This window comes from Cibotium barometz, chromosome 7 (genome assembly GCF_041138505.1).
Source record: "Cibotium barometz isolate CiBa-2024 chromosome 7, ASM4113850v1, whole genome shotgun sequence".
Lineage (NCBI taxonomy): Eukaryota > Viridiplantae > Streptophyta > Polypodiopsida > Cyatheales > Cibotiaceae > Cibotium > Cibotium barometz.
In genome coordinates this window covers 7,829,733-7,851,589 of record NC_141052.1, presented here as the reverse complement: position 1 = coordinate 7,851,589, position 21,857 = coordinate 7,829,733, and the positions used below count along the sequence as shown (strand labels likewise).

At 46.0% G+C, this 21,857-nt stretch overlaps 1 protein-coding gene across 1 annotated transcript in view; it reads left to right on the top strand.

The window, feature by feature from the left end:
- LOC147636644 (pentatricopeptide repeat-containing protein At3g03580-like) overlaps positions 1-19,351 on the top strand; it is a 67,586-nt gene extending 48,235 nt beyond the window's left edge. The window contains exon 3 of the mRNA XM_086800101.1: positions 15,195-19,351. Within this exon, the coding sequence (XP_086656227.1) occupies positions 15,195-18,258 (3,064 nt within the window). The 3' untranslated portion in view covers positions 18,259-19,351. The remainder of the gene's footprint in view (positions 1-15,194) is intronic.
- The last annotated feature ends 2,506 nt before the right edge of the window (positions 19,352-21,857 follow it).

Here is a 21,857-nt window from a genome sequence, read left to right as displayed (position 1 = left end):
GAGTTTTGTTGCGTGTGAACAGGTGGTAAGTGTATTGCACTTGTTTATTTTATAGCATTCTTTTTAACCTTTGTTTTTATAAGGTTGCAGGTTCACACTCATTAATGAGTGGACACCCTCCCCAAATATTACTTGGTGTCCTTGGTAGGGTGGGCACCCATTTTGGGCACCCACGTTTGGGTCATGGTGGGGAGGGAACCCCTCGTGTGTGTGGGCGTGGGTGCATGGCCACCTATCCACCGCCCACCTTGGAACCTTTGGAACTGGCCGCCTCCATGCAATGAGGTGGGCCGGCCAGCTGTTCGTGGGATGTCTCTCTATTGCTTAGGAGTGAACCTCCTTTTGTTTATAGGCGACTGTGCATGACCACCTTGGATCATCTGTCCGCCAGGCGACTTCTCCAACGTCTACCCACAGACGGCTGCGTCCAGGCGATCCTCTTCTCTCTTGCTTTGCCACACGATTGCGCCCTGATTGCCTCTCTTTCTTGGCCTTTCTTCTGCTTGCCCTCAGGCTGCTGCACACAGGTGGCTGCGCTGGCCTTTCTTCCGCTTTGCCTCAGGCTGCTGCACACAGGTGGCTGCGCTGGCCTTTCTTCTTTCGCTTGCTTATAGGCTGCTGCACGCAGGTGGCTGCGCAGGCCTCTTTTGCTTATCCACAGCCGCACACAGGCGGGTGCACAGGTCATCATCCACTCGCCTTGCAAGTGGCTGCGCACAGGCGGGTGCATAGGTCATCATCCACTCGCCTTGCAAGTGGCTGCGCACAGGCGGCTGCATGCAGGTGGCTGCGCACTGGCGGCTGCACACAGGTGGTTGCGCAGATTTTCTCCCTCTCTTGCTTTGCAGGCTGTCGCGTACAGGTTTCCCACCTCCTACCGTGTACGTGGCTGCACACACAAGTCTTCTATCCCTTGCGCTCAGGCGACTCCAGCTCTCCCTATCATTGGGCAGCTGCTGGCGAACCATCATCTATCTCTCAAGCTGGCTACAACAGCAGTAATAGAGACTTCTTCTTTCATACGGATACTCTTTGCTGCTAACACCCGTTCGGTGCCGGGTAGTCCAAGCTTTTGGAGAACCACGGTCCATGGGTGCTGAGATCGGGAGAGCCAGGCGTTAGTACGGGAACGCCTGTTTGTGCGTGGTCCTGGAACACGAGTGGGGCGCTCTCTGCGGATTCCAGTGAAGGCACGGGACCGTAGAGACTAGACTTCTTCAAGTGGATCGCTCTCCTTCGAACGACTATTCCAAGTCTCTTGTTTGGTAACTGTATTCATTTGAGTTGTACATGGACATCATCTGGTTCGTTGAACCCATGGAGCATTGTATCACTTAAATACTCCCAATAATATATCATATATTGAGGGGGGGGGGGGGTCGGCCCGGTCCGGCCCCAGTGCTGGTGTCCATTGATCATCATTTCATTTCATTTCAGTTTTCAGTTGTTATTAAGTTGTCCATTCAAATTGTGATATTTAAGTTGTGCTATTATGCGTGTGGGTGTCCAACGGAGTCTATTCCCACTTGACGGGATCGGTTTCATTGGTATCAGAGCACGGTTATTTCCCTCTTCTTAGTGGAGAAACGAACCTGTGTATTGGACACCCCGCTTTTAGCACACTTAACACAATGGACAGCCAAGGCAACCCTTTGGAAGTGACTAATTCGAGGGGCCCATCAAGTGCCTCGCATGGTTCTGATGCTTTACAGGGAAGGCACAAGCCCCTTGAGAGGGTGAATGATAGTGATTCAAGGGGACAACTGTCTCGAGGAAAGACAGTTATGCAAGAAGAAGAGCCTGATGCAATGAGGGCTGAATTGGAGCATATGAGAAAGCTTTTGCAGGCACAAGAGCAAGAGCTGAAATTTTTGCATGAAGATCCCCATGTGCAAAGTGCCATTGAAGCAAGGAAAGCCGATGCAATGGTGGACATGACTTTTGAGTCCATGGCACGAGAAGTGGGCAAGAAGCCAAGGGAGTTGGCACTTTCCTACCTTCTCCGCAAAGGTGACATCAAAGAGGGGGAAGATGGAGAGCTGAAATTCAGAAATCCACCTCGCTTGAAGCATGGAGATCCCGCATCTCAAAGGTTGAGGTCTTTTATGCAAAGGGAAGAGGTGACAGTCACCTCTCGTCATGCATCTTCTCCACAAGGCACAAAGGCTGATAGGTATATGTATGCTAGTGCTCATGGACGGCAAGATGGTCACATGTATTCAAGGCATGTATTCCAAGGAGGGGGTGACAGGTCTGCCACTAGAAGAGCCTTGCCTACTGAGTTGTCTCATGGAGAGACATTGCCTTATGGAGGAAGGTCACATGTATCTGATTCTCAAGTTCGTGGAGCACATGCCACCGTGCTTCATGAAACTTCAATGATGGCCCATGGAGCCCATGCAGATAGGGCTGCCCCGTTGGAAAAGGGGAAAAGAAAAAGAGAGGACCATGAGCCTCATGCCAGAAAGCTCAAGGAATTTAAAGCAGGTGACAAGTCCGTCAAGTTTGATGTTTTTCATGGAGAGCATGATGCTTCCAAAGTGTTAGCATTTGTGGCACAGTTTGACATTGCTTTTAGCGGTGAGGACTTCACTGAGAAGTCTAAAGTACGCCATGCTAGCATGTTCTTGAAGGGGACCGTTACTCATTGGTGGATCATTGAAAAGATCACCAAAAATCCCATTTGCACCTGGAAAGAGTTTCAGGACAGATTTTATGCTCAGTTCTTGCCACCTAACGTGGAGCAAACTCTCACCCAAAAGTGGGATAGACTTGAGCAAAGAGATAATGAAAGTGTGCAACAGTATGTCAATAAGTTTTGGAAAGTGTTGCTTGAGGTAACTCCTTTTATGCAAATCACTGAGGATGAAAGAAAGAGGAAGTTTCGCTCCGGATTGCAATCAGCTTATCGTTCGGGCATTGAATTGCACCCGAAACACACTTTGCAACAGCTTATAGCCTCTGCTCTTGCTACGGAGCAATTGGTGCTCAAAATTAAGCAAGATCAAGGCGGTTCAAAGGGCAAAGATAAGGCTGTCCCAAATCTGCAAAAAGGTAGACAGCCACCTAAAAAGAACTTCCGGGAGACCCAGAAGGGAGGTAAAGCTGAAAATACCTCATCTAAAGATCATGGGCCAAAGAAGAACAAATTTGGCTTGACCCCTGAGCAAAGGGAGCAATATGCCAAGGAGGGGAAATGTTTTTCTTGTGGCAGCAAAGAGCACATGTTTCAACAATGTCCTGACCGCAAACCAAAGCATGAGGACAAGCAAACCAAGGCTAATGTGCATGCAGTTCCCGATGTGCAGGAAACACAAAACATGATGCAAAAGAGCGGATGGTATGCAAAGCATGGGGTTAAATCAAGGATCAGCCCGCCTTATTTATGTTTGATGATTGTGCAACTGATAACTTCATCTCTATTCAGATGGCAGCTGCCTTGGGTATTGAGGTTGAGAACATGGGACCTCAAATTGAAGCAGAAGCTGCCTTTGTTGGTAAAGAGATGCAGGTTACCCCACTAATAGGGAAGTTGCGCATACATATCCAGGGTTACCTTGATCATGAGCATTTCCTAGTTGCACCACTTAATGGATGTGATGTATTGCTAGGCAAAGCCATGGCATCATAGGCTTGAGCCCGGCAAAGAGTACAAGACAAACATGATTTCTTTTATGCATAGAGGCCACATGCATTTCATTGATGCCGGCAAGGAAGGGGATTCCATCCCACTTGTATCTCACATCCAGATTAATAAAGCAATGAAAAAGAGTCTTTCTGCATACTTGGTTTTTGTTCGTGATAGCATTGTACCAAGTCATCAAAATGTGGATGCTATGACTTACGATAGGCTGAATTTTCTTCATGCATTCAACGATTGTTTTGCTGATGCATTGCCAAGTGAATTACCTCCCCAAAGGCCGGAGAATCATCGCATAGATCTTGTGCCAGGCAGTTCTCCACCTAACAAACCTGCATACCGTGTGAGTGCCACACAACAAGAAGAGATCATGAAGCAGGTAAATGAGCTTTTAGAGAAAGGTTTGGTTCAACCAAGTTCCTCACCTTATTGCTCTCCCATGCTTCTTGTTCAAAAGAAAGACGGGTCATTCCGCATGTGTGTGGACTATAGAGCTTTAAATAAGCTTACCATCAAGAATAGATTCCCAATCCCGTGTATTGATGACATTTTGGATAAGCTTGATGGCTCGGCTTGTTTCAGCCGTCTTGATTTGAAGAGTGGTTATCACCAAATACGAGTGGTGCCACAAGATGTCCACAAAACTGCATTCAGGACAGCTTTTGGATTATATGAATTTTTGGTGATGCCTTTTGGTCTCACCAATGCTCCTGCCACATTTAATCGTATGATGGATAGGATATTCCGACCCCATCGCAAATTCACAGGTGTATTCTTTGATGACATCTTGGTTTTCTCCAAGAATGAGGAGGAACATAGAACTCATTTGGTCACAGTGTTCGAAGAGTTGCGGAAGCATAAACTTTTCATTAATGCCAAGAAAAGTGAGTTCTTTCTTTCAGAAATACATTATTTGGGTCACATTGTATCCAAGGATGGAGTAACAATGGATCATGCAAAGATAGAAACCATTCGAAATTGGCCTGAATTGCAAAATGTACATCAAGTACATAGTTTTCTGGGATTATGTTCTTATTATAGGCGTTTCATAAGGCATTTTGCTATGATAGCCACCCCTCTACATGATCTCACAAAGAAGAAAATCGCTTTCAAATGGACCCCAAAAGAACAGGATGCCTTTTTGCAGCTCAAGCATGCTATCATATGTGGACCCGTATTGATTGTTCCCGACTTGCAGAGGTCATTTGTAGTGGAATGTGATGCTTGTGGCGATTGTATAGGGACTGTCCTGAATATAGTTCATTTAGATAAAAAATGAATTAGTATGTGTGCATAAATATTTTATGCTGAGTGAAAGAGTATCTATGAGAAAGAGCTCTTGGCTGTAATTCATGCCTTAAAGATATGGAAACATTATCTTCTTGGGGCTGAATTTGTAGTCAAGACAGATCATCAAAGCTTGAGATACTTTCTATCTCAAACAAAGCTTTCGGAGAAGCAGATGAGAATGGCAAACTTTCTTTCCATGTTTCATTTTCAGATTGTGCATACTCTGGGAAAGAAAAATGTGGTGGCAGATGCATTATCCAGGAGGCCTTATGTGGCTGCAGTTTCAGTGGCCTCTCATGGGGACTTATCTGCTATGCGAGATTTGTATCATTTGGATGCTGATTTTTGCCATATATGGACTGATTTGATGGCTGGTCACTCACATACCTCTTATGTTATCAACGAGGGTTATCTTATGAAGGATAACTGCCTATGTGTGGTGAATGATTTGCGTCCAAAGGTTATGGAGGAATGTCACGCTCCACCTTATGCTGGTCATAGAGGTATCATGCCCACTACACGCATGATTGAGAGATATTTCTTTTGGCCAAGCATGCGTAAAGACATTGAGGCATATGTACGTGTATGTATTACTTGCCAAAAGGTGAAATTTGACAGGCATGCCTCCACGGGAAAGGCCCCGTTTGAGATTATTTATGGCAGAGTGGTCTTGCCACCCATCCTTCGTACAAAGGATGAGATTTTTGCAGCTGATGAGTATGTTCGTGACTTGGATGTAGCCTTTGTTCAGGTACGGACAGCCATTGCAAGGTCACAAGATAAGCATAAAATGGCTGCTGACAAGCATAGAAGGGACATGCAAGTCAAAGAAGGTGATTGGGTTTTGCTGAAATTTGAGAAAGCTAGGCTTCGGAAGAGGCCAGGACGAGAAGGAGCATATCCTAAGCTTTCTCCTCGCTATTATGGACCCTTCAAGGTGATTCAAAAGATCAATGAAGTGTCATACAAGCTTGCTTTACCTAGTCATTGGAAGATTCACAATGCATTTCATGTGAGTCTTTTGCGGAAGTATGTTGGGCCAGATGCTGAAGAGCCTATCACAGAAGATCCGCCAGAGATTGATGAGCTTTAGGAGATCCTCCAGCCAGAACAGATTGTCTTTCACAAGGAGAGGAAGCTACTTGCAGGAAAGCTTTCCAGGAGATACCTTGTGAAGTTTAAGAATAATTTGCCCATTGATGCAAAGTGGGTAAACGAGGATTATTTTGTTGATTACCCATAGCTATTGCAGGCATATCTTGAGGCTTTTCAGTTGAGGATAACTCTTTAGAAGCCCGGGGGGATGTCACCAATTGGCCAACCATTTGGTCCATCTCCAGATTTGTGTCTCGTTCACTTGAGGCCAGGCCGGTGTCTCATGTGAAGGGGCCAGTATTTTTGCATAACATGGACGGGAGCCAGACTAGTGTCACCCGTGTGTTAGCAGGATAGTGTCGTATGGACGGGAGCCAGACTGGTGCCACCTGTGTATGACGTGGACTGTGTTCTATCCATGGGATTGTCACGCCATGGAAGAGCCAGTATTTGTGCCGTGTCTTGCCTACGGGATTGTCACTCCATAGGGAAGCTCGTGCATGGATGTGTGTCTTACCTATGGGACTGTCACTCCATAGGAAGAACGGGATTTATATTTCTGTCGTGCCATCATTGTGCCCGACAGAAATGTTTAGTACTTGTTCCATGAACGGGAGATATGTCCATGATACTGTTTGCACATGCATTCATGTTTTGCATGTTTGGAACTGTTTTCGCATGACTTGTATTCTTGTGTTTGCCTGTTTGACGTGCCACTTACTGAGCGGGGACGCCTGCCAGTGAGTCATGAAGTTTGCTCTGTCTTCTGACGAGTTTTGTTGCGTGTGAACAGGTGGTAAGTGTATTGCACTTGTTTATTTTATAGCATTCTTTTTAACCTTTGTTTTTATAAGGTTGCAGGATCACACTCATTAATGAGTGGACACCCTCCCCAAATATTACTTGGTGTCCTTGGTAGGGTGGGCACCCACGTTTGGGTCATGGTGGGGAGGGAACCCCTCGTGTGTGGGGGTGGGAGCATGGCCACCTACTCACCCCCCACCTTGGAACCTTTGGAACTGGCCGCCTCCATGCAAATGAGGTGGGCCGGCCAGCTGTTCGTGGGATGTCTCTCCATCGCTCAGGAGTGAACCTCCTCTTGTTTATAGGCGACTGTGCATGACCACCTTGGATCATCTGTCCGCCAGGCGACTTCTCCAACGTCTACCCACAGACGGCTGCGTCCAGGCGATCCTCTTCTCTCTTGCTTTGCCACACGACTGCGCCCTGATTGCCTCTCTTTCGCTTGCTTACAGGTGGCTGCGCTGGCCTTTCTTCCGCTTGCCCTCAGGCTGCTGCACACAGGTGGCTGCGCTGGCCTTTCTTCTTTTGCTTGCTTATAGGTTGCTGCACGCAGGTGGCTGCGCAGGCCTCTTTTGCTTATCCACAGCCGCACACAGGCGGGTGCACAGGTCATCATCCACTCGCCTTGCAAGTGGCTGCGCACAGGCGGCTGCACGCAGGTGGCTGCGCACTGGCGGCTGCACACAGGTGGTTGCGCAGATTTTCTCCTTCTCTTGCTTTGCAGGCGTACAGGTTCCCCACCTCTTACCTTGTAGGTGGCTGCACACACAAGTCTTCTATCCCTTGCGCTCAGGCGACTCCAGCTCTCCCTATCATCGGGCAGCTGCTGGCGAACCATCATCTATCTCTCAAGCTGGCTACAACAGCAGTAATAGAGACTTCTTCTTTCATACGGATACTCTCTGCTGCTAACACCCGTTTGGTGCCGGGTAGTCCAAGCTTCTGAAGAATCACGGTCCATGGGTGCTGAGATCGGGAGAGCCAGGCGTTAGTACAGGAGCACCTGTTTGTGCGTGGTCTTGGAACACCAGTGGGGCGCTCTCTGCGGATTCCAGTGAAGGCATGGGACCGTAGAGACTAGACTTCTTCAAGTGGATCGCTCTCCTTCGAACGACTACTCCAAGTCTCTTGTTTGGTAACTATATTCATTTCAGTTGTACATGGACATCATCTGGTTCGTTGAACCCATGGAGCATTGTATCACTTAAATACTCCCAGTAATATATCATATATTGAGGGGGGGGTCGGCCCGCAAGTGCTGGTGTCCATTGATCATCATTTCATTTCATTTCAGTTTTCAGTTGTTATTAAGTTGTCCTTTCAAATTGTGATATTTAAGTTGTGCTATTACACGTGTGGGTGTCCAACGGAGTCTATTCCCACTTGACGGGGTCGGTTTCACTCCAAGGATCCAATCCCTGAAGGATTGAATGACTCAACAAATGCTTGGTTGAGCCTTCTATGGGCCTTAAGACAACCTCATATGCTGGTTGATTGCTGTCGGCCAGAATAAAAAATACAAGAAATATCTTGTCTGTTGCCGACGGTGCCTGTAGCCCTCTGAGCCACCTGCCGACCTGATCTTGCATCCACAAGATGCCTTTCTGGTGTCCTCCAGTACCCTGCTCAAGCCCTAATTGCTTTGTTTAGCTGTTGCTCTTTAGGGGTTAGCTCTGGGATGAGCATGTCCATGTGCATGCACATGACATCCCCTTCTGCTAAACTTAAAGACGAGATTCCAACTTCTGACCCTGGATGACTGTCATCATCTGTGCTCTTGCTGTCTTGGTAGCCTGGCCGCCTTTGTGCCTTGGCCACAATGCCTAGGCTGCCCATGAGGTTGGCCAACAGGCTGTTCAGGCCATCTAGGCCTAGCCGACAGCCTTTCTAGGCCCTCCAGCCTTAGCCGACAGCATCCCCAATCCAATGGGACTGTTGGGCGGTCACCTAGACTCTTAGGGTGGCCTAAGGCCTATCCTATTCTTAGAGTTAGGCAAGGGTATCAATGCCTGTTCTGGGATGGCCCTCAAGGTTGCCCCGTTCTCCTACATGCTTCCTACTTAGATGCGTGGTATTTGGCTTCAAGCCGAACACCCGGAACACTTGTCATCATTCCAGAGGGTGACTCACTGTGCGGACTAGGACTGCTTCATGTGCAGGACTTGCACACCTGACCAAGACCATGTATGGGACTTGTACATCTGACCTTGGATGCTTAGAGTGAAACTTTGGCTGACTCGTCTCGGACTGGGGCTCACAAGGGACCAGTTTCCACTCCAAGTCTTGCACCTGCTGTACAAATCCATGTGGCATCCAAGTGCAGAATGCACATGGCATCCCCTTCTGCTTAACTTGACGGAAGTTGCATAGCCTCCAGATAATCCGTCAATAAAGCCGGATAGTTGTCGAAAAATTCTTTGTCAAGCCAAACCGCTTCGTGAGCCCCTCGGTCTTGAAACTTTGTGAGGAATTGTCTTTGTCTTCGGCTGGAACCGTGCTTGAAGCGATGCAGAAAGATCTGCTCGAGAACCATCACTTCTACTTCATCAATAATGTTTGATTTCACTTCGTCTTTAATCTCTGAAGGGATTGGACTTGCATATGGTTTGAACCAACTGACATGGAACACATCGTGCATGGTCCAGCTTGGAGGTAACTTCAACTTCATCGACACCTCGTTGATCTTTCTTTGGATAGGAATGGTCCGAAGCTTCTGAAAGATAACTTTGGGCATTGCTTGCCCAACTGTTTTAGCCATTGCTTCATTATCTGAAGATATACCCAATCTCCTTCCGAGAATTTGACATCCCTTCTATCTTTATTGGCTTGTCGAGTGTAGGCCTCCTGTGCTTTAGCTAGCCTCTTGTCTATGACTGATTCCAAGATTTCATGGTAAGACTTTGTTAAGTTGTTTGCTTTCGGGACTGAAGACGAGGTTCAGGTCAATAGCGATTGGAATGGTCTTCCAAACGTTGCTTCATAAGGAGTCCTGCCATTAGCTGAAGAGAACGAATCATTCAAGGCTGCTTGAGCTAAAGGCAAATAAGATTCCCACTTAACTTGTTGATCGTGGACATAACATTTCAGCACGTCAAAGGCCAACTGGTTGTAAATTTTTGTTTGGCCGTCTGTTTGTGGGTGAAACACGCTAGAAAAGTTTAATTTAGTACCAAAATTGTCAAACAATGCCCTCTAGAAACGACTGATACCAATGTAACATGTGGAAGCTTGATGAATAGAATTGGTTCTTCAATGGATAGAATTCAGCAATCTTTCGTGATGAAGATAACGCACAACATAGATAGATACGTGGAGAAAAAGATAAGAGAGTGAGTTGGACATAGTATTGGGTCCTGAACACCCTGTGTAGGGTCCCCCACCATGGATGGTGTATTTGCTTTATTAGAATGACGAGTAAATAACGCAAATCTGTAGATCTTCTCATGGCTGTAGACTTTCAGCTTGTAAATGATCCGACTCTTGACCTTCAACCTTCACCTTTGCTTAGGCTCCCTTTGGCTATCCTGGCCCTTGGAGTTCTTCAGCACTTTGTGAATTATGAGATGACTAGAAGACTTTCTAGACAATGCTTATATAGCACCTAAATCTGCTGGTTGGTGGGTTCGTGTAGGGGTCGGTCTGTTCATAAATCCTTCTCACAACCTGTTTTCATGCATTTAAATAGGCGCCTCTTTGCTATATTGGCCAATCGCCTTTTGCTGTTGCTGTCTTGGCAGCCTGGCCGCCTTGGTGCCTTGGTGCCTTGGCCACAATGCCTAGGCTGCCCATGAGGCTGGCCGACAGGCTGTCCAGGCCATCTAGGCCTGGCTGACAGTCTGTCCAGGCCCTCTAGGCATGGCCGACAACATCCCAGTCCAATGGGACTGTTGGGCATTTTTTATTGGTCACCTAGACCCTTAGGGTGGCCTAAGGCCTACCCCATTCTTAGGAAAGGGTATCAAACCCTGTTCTAGGGTGGCCCTCAGGGCTGCCCTCTTCTCCTACATGCAACTACATGCTTCCTACTTAGATAGATGCCTGGTATTTGGCTACAAGCCGAACACCTAGAACACCCGTCGTCATTCGAGAGGATGACTCACTGTATGGATTGGCACTGCTTCATGTGCGGGACTTGCACACCTGACAAGACCATGTACGGGACTTGTACACCTGACTTGGACGCTTAGAGTGGAACCCTAGCTGACTCGTCTTGGATTGGGGCTTACAAGGGACAAATTTCCACTCCAGGTCCTGCATGTGCTGTATAGATGTCCACGTGGCATCCAAGTGCGGGATGCACATGACATTCCCTTTTGCTAAACTTGATGACGGGATTCCATCTTTTGACCCTCGATGACTGTCATCGTCCCTTTGTCTCCACATGGACTCCCATACCTGTCATCCTTCCCTTCTCGGCAACCTTTTCACTGAAAACCTTGTCCTATCTTTGACTCCATTCCAAATCTGATGAAGATCTATGCATCTGTTCCAGTCTGGCGCTCTCACTCCACCCCTTGGATGATCATCATCCCTTGGAAGTTGGAACTGTTTTCCTGAAAGCCTTTCCTGGTATGCCCCAAGTGGCATCCGACTCACAAGGCTGCCATTCCCCTTGGCTCTTGTGGAATACCACCAACCAACCTCATGGGAACTTCTTCCATTTCTTTTATTACTCTTCTTGGATTGTGCACCTTCATTTGGGACACCATCAGTGTTTAGCCTCACTAAGCCTTAAGCTCTGATACCAATGTCACATGCAGAAGCTCTGGGAGTCTTCTTTCAGCCCTAAACACCTTTGCAGGAACACAGAGATGGAAAACACGTATAGAAGATGGAGAGAAGAGAAAGAGTTTTGTGTTTTCATTATATTTAGTATAGTACAAAAAAGTACAATCCTTGGCAAGCCCTAGGCTACCCCATTAAAAGGTAATCTAACTCCATGAAGTCCTAGTCTAAGGATCCAATTGCTAAAGGACCGAATGACTCAACCAATGCCTTGCATGGGCCTTGGGACAACCCTGACGGCCAGCAGCAAAAATACAACAAATATCTTGTCTGTTGTCTGCCGACGGCGCATGTAGCCCTTTGAGTCACCTGCCGACAGATCTTGCATCCATAGGATGCCTTTCTGGTGTCCTCTAGTACCCTGCTCAAGCCCTAATTACTTTGTTTATCTGATGCCCTTCAAGGATTAGCTCTGAGATGAGCATGTCCATGTGCATGCACATGACAAGCTTGCGCTAGGTGCTCGAGATGGTTTATTGGACATAGAAATGGGCATTGGAGCTCAAGTGTCAAGTGGAAAGCATATATGGCGAGCTCCGGAGGATTTGGGAGAGATCTAGCTTTAAAACATGGTTCTACAAGGTGCTCCATGGGGTATTGTATCTCAGCCTTATTGGCTTATGGATAGCTTTATGAGCCTATGATTCAGCCATATGGGTTTATGGACAGCTTTATGGTCTTAATTTAGACATATGGGTTTATGGACAGCTTTATTGGCTCATGATTCCGCCATATGGGTTTATGGACAGCTTTATGGGCTTATGATTCAGCCATATGGGTTTATGGTGGACAGCTATGTGGGCTATTGGATAAGCTATGCTGGCCGGTATCAACACAGAATACACATATTCATATTCTTGGCATTTTCATGGGCAAAAAAAATAATGAAAAAATGACAGCTTGTGTATATGAAGTATTCATGAATGTATGTGGATAAATCTGGAGCATGTGCTCCCCCAAAGCTTGTACATGATATTTTTCTCCTTGGGTAATAAAATACTCCGAGGGGGGGAGGGGGGGGGCGAGGGGTCGGTCCATTCTGGCCTCTATGTGGTGTCAGATCTGCACCTCTCTTTTACAGTTTTGTGGAATTAAGTAGCATACGTTTAAGGTTGTGGCCAATTTAAGTGTTTAATTGCATTAAAGATCAAGTGTTTCGTGAAACCCCTGTTGATCCACATGGAGTTACACATAGCACACACAAAAGCCCTAAAACTATTGTATTGTATTATATACAAGAAAATGTTTACAATTGAATTCTCAGGTACATAAAATGTTGATCACAATTTTCAAGTAGAGAACGCGACTCAAATGTTGACCATATTACTCAGTCCAATACTCCCGCTGTAGATCTCCTTGGCCAGCCCAATCTCTAGCACTCCATAAGGCTTCAACGCTTGAGAATTACAAGATGGGGAATGAGGAAAGCCTACGCATTCTTATATACCCTTCCCCATCAACATGCTGTTGGCCGATTGTGGACAGCCCCATGACTTGGTATCTGCTGGCCAACTTGCTCTTCAGCAGGCGACTGCCACGTGGCATCAGCAATGGTAAAACTGCTGCTCAATTGCCTCTAGGTGATGCTTGGCTGCTCTTGGTTATTGTGCAAGTGCTGGTTGCATGGGGCGTGTGCCTTGAAGACCCTTAGGTGTGTCACACTCTGTCCTAACATGGAGATTCTCCAGGTGAGAGTGAATGCGTGTCTCCAAGTAGGACCACTTGCCGACTCCAGGCAATTGTTGGAAGTATTACCAAAATGGCAACCAGTGCAACTATTGTGTCAAAGATAGCCCATTTTATCTATAGACATGATGCTACTCAACCCAAGACTACCCATGGAACACTTACAAAAATGGACACTGGACTTCATGGGGCCATTCAAAAAGAAGAAGGCCAAGAGAACCGAGTATATAGTGGCAGCAACAGATTATACCACTAAGTGGGCAGAAGCCAAGACAGTACCAAACAACAATCTGCTTTCCAAGGGGAGGTCTCCTACCATCAATTTTTAAAGAAGTGTCATTGCACGCTCAGGGAGGAGCTTAGAACTCCATATGCCCATACATCTTGCCAAGCAACCTTTGCACTTCATCTTGATTGTTTCCATTCTCTCTTCGGAGGGGGGGGGTGCTTAAGTGGGTGATTGGGACCCCATCAGGGTGCACTGTGTAGGCTTCTTGCTTCTCTCTATCTCTCTCTTCCATATTCAGCAAATTAACGCATGCCTTAATCACAATAAAGAGCTTCCGCTACGCCTCATGTGACAAGGAAAGAGCTGAAGAAGGCTAGTAGAGAAGAAAAATTGTAGGATAAAAAGAAAACACAAAGTAAAAAGGGGGAAGAGTTTTTTTTTTTGTTGGGGTGGGGGGTGGGGGCAAAAGTGGGAAGCGCAACAGAAAATGGGGGAGTGGGGGCAGAGACAGGAGCGAGAAAGTGAACGGAAGATGTGTTGGGTCTGGGCACGGGAGAGCAGTGTGGGTTGAAGGCGACGGGTAGAGGGAGCTGTGCAGAAAGCAGTTGGGGAGGGGGGGGGGTGGTTCTCAGCTAGTGGGGACTCTCAGCTCATGCACAGGGCTTCGCTTCTTGCAATTGAACTTTATGAGAAAATGGAACTGGAGTACTTTGATGCTGATGGCGCTACATTGTTGTCCATGATAGAAGCTTGTGGTAGCATAGGAGATGCAGGTGAAGGCATGTCAATACATGACCGGATAGTCAAGCATGGGCTTGATTTTGATGTGGTTATTGGAAACTCACTGGTGAGCATGTATGCCAAATGTGGAAACCTGGAGGAGGCATGTGAAGCATTTGATCAGATGTCTGCTCGAAATTTAGTTTCATAGGCTGTCATGATTGCTGGTTATCCTTTCAATGGCAAAGGTATTTCAGTAAAGTCCCCTAAGACTCAGTTGAGCTTGCCAATCTTTCTGCAGGCAATTGTCTCAAAGATGTAGAAACAGGGTTTGCTGTCGAAAGAGCCAGAAAAGTTATTCAATAAATGGCATTTTCATGTAATAGCTAAGGTTACCTAGTGAGCCCTTAAAACAGGAATGAAAGGGACTAGTCACTAGATTGATGTGAGCTAGGGAAGAAATGGAATATAAAAACACAATTAAGAATGGGGCTACAAAACCATGGCCTTTGGAATGTAAGTACATCATTCAGCACCTTGAGGTTCCAAAACCTTGGCCACTAGAGTCAGACAAGAGGTTGGTTTAATGAGTAAAGCACGAGCCATACTTCTAAGATTCAGCTTGCAGAATGCAGTAAGAGTAGAAGCATGCTAGCTGGTCCTTGGAGTAGTATAAGCAGGAGCTTTTATTGCAACCAGTAATTTGACTCCCAATGGAGAGTTTTTGGCACCCAGCCAGAATGCAGGCTAACTAGCCTCATGATCCCCCTTCAACACACATACATTAGAATTATAAATGTAAATAATATACATAAATATAAATATGAATATAAACATAATTAAATAAACAAATATATTTTTTGACTGCTAGTATGCTGCAGCATGGGTAGAAATCTCTTGCTCAGAGTCTCTATGCTTTTCATCTTGATTGAGTCATGGTTGCAGGCAGGCAGATACCAATGGTTATACTGACTTGTGTGTTGCTGCTGGAGTTCCCAATAATTTAAGTGATGATGGAAAGCTCAATAAAGCACTTCACCCAGTACACCATGCTGGCCATGGAGGAGTTGAGCTACCTGCTCATCATCTGTCTCACCTTCTACATCAGTGTATCAATGCAGATGACCTTGCAGCAGGAAGGGAACTAAGTTGGCTCAGTGATCAAACTGGATTTCAGTTAGACTCTTATCTTGCAAGCCACTTAATCCGCTTGTTGGCTTCTTCGGGAAGCTTATTAGAAGCAAAGCAAGTATTTAGCAAGCTTTATGAACCAAATGTCTTTTCATGGAATGCAATCATCATAGCTCATATCAACCTTGGAGAGAATGATGAGGCTATTAGACTTTACAATCAAATGCGAAACTCGAATGTGAAGCCTGATGGTTACATTTTTGTTGCAGTTGTGAAAGCATGCTTGAGTATAGCAACATTATACCAGGTTCATGCCCACATTATTGAAGCTGCATTCGAGTCCGATGCATTTGTTGGCAGCAGCCTTATTGACACTTACATCGAGTACAGGAGTTTTAATGATGCATGCAGAGTATTCAACAATTCTTATAGAGAAAATGTTGTGATGTGGAATACTTTGATCATGGGATATGCCCTGCATGGCAATGGTAAGGACACTCTTACATTATTTGAGCAAATGCAAGATGAGGGCATCCAACCAAACCACATAACTTACGTGTCTATGCTTAAAGCATGTTCAAACATACCAGCTTTGGAGCAGGGAAGGTGGGTTCATGCCAGTGTTCTAGAATTTGATTTTGAGTCAGGTGATCATGTTGGCAATACCCTCATTGACATGTATGCCAAATGTGGAAGCCTTGAGGATGCACGGGCTGTGTTTGATAGATCACCCAAGCGAGACATTGTGACATGGAATGTTTTACTCTCAGGGTATGCTCATCACGGGGATGGCAAGCGAGCTCTGCAAGTTTTCGAGAAAATGCACGTGGACAATGTACAACCAGATCGGGTTACCTTCATTTCAGTTTTGATTGCATGCTCAAGCATTGCTGCCTTGGAATGTGGGAGGCAGATTCACGCTCTCATCATCAATGGTGGGTTAGTTACAGATTTGTTTGTGGGAAACACTCTTATCGACATGTATGCAAGATGCGGGAGCCTCATTGATGCAGCTACAACATTTTGCAGATTGCCTAGGCGAAATGTTGTGACATGGAGTGCCTTGCTTGCAGGGCATGCCCAGCATGGACATATTCAAGTGGTTTTCCAGCTGCTAGAAAAAATGCGAAAGGAAGATGTAGAACCAAATCAAATCATTTTTGCGTGCATCTTGAAAGCATGTTCTTGCACAGCCTTGTTGGAGCATGGCAGGGACATTCATGCCCAAGTAATTAAGTATGGGTTTGAATCAGACTTATTTCTTGGCAACAGTCTAATTGACATGTATGCCAATTGCAGAAGCCTCGATGATGCATGCATGGTCTTTGACAGGTTGCCTGAGCAAGATGTGGTTACATGGACTTCACTTATCACAGGATACACACGGCATGGACATATTTGGGAAGCTTTTGCTCTTTTTGAACAAATGCAACGGGCATGTGTGGAAGGAAACCTCATCACTTTTATCTCACTTTTGAAAGCATGTTCTAGCATTGCAATCTTAGAGCATGGTAAAAGAATTCATGCTCTAATAATAGAAAGGGGGTCTCAGTTGGATGTGAGCGTTAGCACTGCTCTAATTGATATGTATGGTAAATGCGGGAGTCTTGAGGATGCATTTATGATATTTGACAAGTTGCCCTCGAAGGATGTTATGACATGGAGTGCATTGATTTCGGGATACGCTCAGCATGGATATGGGTTGGAGGCTCTCCAGTTTTTTAAGCAGATGAGACAGCAGTGTGTTGAGCCAAATCGGGTTACCTTCATCTGTGTACTCAAAGCCTGTTCGAGCATAGCAGCCGTGGAGCAGGGAAGGCAGGTTCATTCTCAGATCATTGAACATGGCTTTGAGCTTGATGCCTCTTTGGGCAATGCTCTCATTGACATGTATGTAAAATGTGGGAGCCTTGAGGATGCACACACCATGTTTCACTCAATGTCTACTTGTGATGTTGTGGCATGGAGTTCTTTGATGAAAGGGTATGCCCAGCAATGCAATTATCAATGGGCTTTCAGATGTTTTGAGGATATGCAAGGAACAGGATTGAAGCCAGATGATGTAACGTTTGTATGCCTACTTTCAGCATGTAGTCATGCAGGCTTACTCAACGAAGGCTGTTTTTTTTTCAAATCAATTATGGAGCAACATGGCATTGCACCAACACAGGAGCATTACAATGCCATGGTTGACCTTCTCGGTCATGTGGGGTGCTTGACTGAGGCAGAGGACTTGCTTGAGACACTGGCATTTTCTTCTAATGTTGTGGGATGGACATCTCTTCTCAGTTCATGCAGAACTCGTGCCAATGTGGTTTTGGGAAAACGGTGCTATGATGCTGTCGTGAAAATTGAGCCTGGAAATGCTGCAGGCTATGTGCTCATGTCAAATATATACGCACATGCTGGCTTGCAAGGTGATGCAGATAGACTTGAAGAAGTGAGAAAACAAGCACGTGCATGGAAGAAACCAGCAAAGGCCTTCATTGAGGTTGATGATCAAGTGCACAGTTTTTTGGTGGGAGACAAAGCTCACCCTCGAAGTGATGAAATATATGCAAAGCTTGAGGTATTAAATACGAAGATAGAAAAATTAGGATATGAACCGCGCTTAGACTTGGTTCCAGGTTCAATGCCAGATAAGAACAAGAAAGATGCCCTATGTGGTCATTGTGAGAGATTGGCCATAGCTTTCGGCCTTGTTTGTACACCCCAAGGCACAAGCATCAGAGTCTCCAAGAACCTTCGCATGTGTGCTGACTGTCACAACGCTACCAAAATAATCTCCAAGGTCGAAGTTCGAGAAATAATAGTTGTGGATACATACTGTATACATCGGTTCCAAGATGGGAATTGCTCTTGTAAAGACAACTTTTAGCAGAAATACTGAAGGTAATATCAGTCGGGCTTTTACCATGGCGGTAAATGCAGATCTGATCTCTAGTTGAGGATGTAAATCCCAAGATGCTGTAGATAAGGCTCGATACACCAGGCTGTGCCCTTCCAAACGTGCCCAATTCATGGGCATGGAGAAAAGAAATTTAGAAAGTGACGGGAGGGCACTTCGCAAGTGCTCTGATACCTTTACATGACAGCCATGCACAGATGGCCCACCACCATCTGCACTATTCCTCTTTGCTTTCATGTTAGCAGCAGCACACTGTAATGCATGTTCGTGCTTCTTTTGTTACCACAGACAGGACTGCTTATGCTTCAGCTTTTCTGCCACCTGCATGCTTGTGGAGGGTATTTCAGACTGCTGTAGCCTCTAATTTTCATCAGGGAGCAAGAACACATTATGGATATTCAGCTAATGGGCTGGGGCTACTAAAGGGTATGATGCCACCCCTCGGGCAGTTGTGAAGAGAAGCACAGTTCCCATTTGGTTTTGAAGGGCTAGTCATTTTGGGCATTGGTAGATGAGATTGGAGCTATTGTCAGTTGGCTTCTTGGTCCTCGCCAACCGCGACCTTTTCTTGAGAATTTGTAACGTATAGGTGAATACAATGGATCCCTTGCACAGGGGCAGTGACTACTGAACAAGCGTGGGGTTCTTATCACGTACATCATAATGGATCCCAAGGATTGATCATCTCCAGGGTTTCTTTTCCAACTGGAAGGCACCATCTTCTTTCCTGGAAGCCAAGAAATCGATCGATTGATTCTGTTCCCATCTGTCCTTCATGTCCACTGCTCTTACCCACCTAACTAGTGTACTTGAAATATAAGGCTGTAAGCTCACATCCACTGCTCTTACCTGCCTAACTAGTGCATTTGAATTACCAGGCTGTTAGCTCACATAGTCTGAGCAAACCTTTCAATACATGCACCAAGAGAAGCATCTTGTGCATTTCCGCTTGCTGGCAATGAAAGGTTGTAATGATTGGTCACAATTCTTTGTGCCTTGTGCATGTCTCTGCATGTGCAGTATTATGCTTGAATCTATGAAAAAGATCTGTTCAGGAACTGAAATTTATTCTCCTTGATGATTTCTGGCCAGTGTTGACCTGAACCAGGTTTTGAGGGTGTCTCTCCGACTCTCACCTGGCCAACGAGTTGGCATGTAACACGTCATGAGCATCTTGGACTAGGGAGCACCTGGGTATTCACATTGATGTAGGAGTTATGATGGTTTGAGGTGTAACCATCTGCAGAACTAGGGTAGGGGGTGCTGTGTTCAATTAAATTAATTGGAATATGCTATAATATTGCCTATGGGCAGGCGTCTCCTTCTTTGCCTCCATGGAGGATTCAACTCTCTCTCTCTCTCTCAACTGGTCTGAAAATCGAGCAGTGAATTAGGTTTTCAGGATCCACTGTCAAGGAGGCGACCTGGCATGGAGACTGCCATCTCTCTCTCTCTCTCTCTCTCTCTCTCCCCCCCCCTTCCTCTCAACGAGCATTGTGTGCGCGCTCTCTCTCTCTCTCTCTCTCTCTTTCTTGTACAGGGAGAAGGAATGGGGGAGGATGGCCTCTCTGTAGCACCTGCACTGCGAAGGAGGAGGAGCATGTTGTCATGCAAGGGAGAAGAGCACCAGTACTGGCGGCCCCTTTCTCTCTTTTGCAGAGGTTGGCAAGCAAGGGTGTGGAGTGCTGGATCTCTCTCAAGTCGGCAAGCAAGGGTTGTGCAACACTCTCACTCTCTCTCTCTCTCTCTCTCTCTCAGCCTTCGCTTCATGTGCGAAGGCGACCGACAGGTCCGAGCGAAATAGATTAGAAAACGTGTAAAACAATATTTTAATGGCCCGACCGCCACCCTGCGCACCGACCGAATATCGTTTGTCTATTGCTCAAGCGGCCGACGAAAGATCGATTCACAGCTGCCAATAATAAGTTGCCACATATATAAGGGTGTGCGAAGGGGCGTTTCTCTTCTGTGTTCTTGAGTTTGCCATAGCGTTGAAGAGCCGTCGAAGGAGTCACACGGGTTGGGGTTGCAATTCGACTGTTGTGCTGATGATCACCTGCATGTTTTATTTGTGGTCGTTGGATGCCACTTCCTTTTTTTTCAAAAAACTGGCTGCTTATATTAAGAAGTTAGAAAGAGAAAGGTTACAACATGTTGAGAACTCTAATGAGACCAATGTCTATGCACATGACGCAAGCCCTGAGCTTGCCTTTGACTTAATTGAGAAGTTTCTCTAGCTGTGAAACCAGTTTTTCCCTCTTTTCGTGAGTGTGACTTTCAAAAAGCATAGAGTGCTTTGATGAGCAACACATCCTTGGAGACGACGGCCTCTCTCATCTTCCCCAATTCCTGAATTTGCTGTGTTATCTGATCCACTTGCTTTCCTTTAGCTTTTTCTTGCAGCCGATGAAGCTTTGAGTCCATGTCTTTCAACCTTCTTTGTATGCATCTTTCACCTACATGAATCAAGTTCTCTTTCGGCTTGAGATTGTTAGTATGCATACTATTAAAAATGGAATCAAGTCTGTTTAACCATAAGCACCATAACATTTCGGTTCTTAGGACAGTCCATAGTTCCAAGGTACACCCGAAACTTCTCCAAGTAACAAGTTTTTCCAGCCAAGGGTGTAGCCATTCCATAGCTGAATGCACTTGGCCAATGACTCGAAACATTTCTTTGCAATAGGACAATGCATGAAAATGTGCAGGTCATCCTTCACCTCCTTGCATCTGTGGCACTTCCCATCCCCTATGTTAAGTCTGAAGGCTTTAAGCTGGGTCCAAATAGCTTTGAACATGACCCACCAAGCTAGGCACGCTTTTTTTGGTTCCACATACTTATTCCATAGCTTGTCAAACAGAAAATACCATTGCACTCTGTCCAGAAAGATTCCCCATCTCTTGTTTAGTGTGCAATGGATAGGATCCGTCCTCTGTTTGGGGGGAATAGGGAGAAGTCCTTTTTGATTCTTCCATTGGAAAGCTTTGTGCGCTGGCATATCTTTAATGGAAAGCAGCCAAGTGTCCGATTGGTGCCATAATCTGATTCTTATCCCAATAAGGTCTAATTCTGCATATGAGACATTATAATCTCTGATCAGATCAGCTCTGGACATCCAAGCATTGATGTCTCTATCCCAAATATCCCACCAACAGCATATTCCTTTCCTGTGCATTCTCAAAGACGCTTCAGCTTGGGCATTATCAATTGGGGGAAGGGGAATGCTTGGCCACCAGATAGAGTCTCTCCCGTGTACCCCCCATGTGTAGCTAGGCTTCTCAGACAGGATAAGGTCAGTCTTGATAGCATTCCAAGCGGACCAAAGCGAATGGACCAATTGGCTGCCAACCGGTTTCACCAAGTATTTGCTCACCATAATTGTGAGCGGGGGGAGCTTCTTCCATTTGGGGAATTGTTTAAGCTGGAATTGTTCTAGCTTTCTAGTGATCAACCAGGCGCAGTCTTCAGAGGGGTAGAGAAAGCTTCTCAGCACCCACTTGGCAGCCATTCTATTAGCCAGATTGGACACGTCTTTGATTCCAAGGCCCCCTTTACCTATTTCCAAACA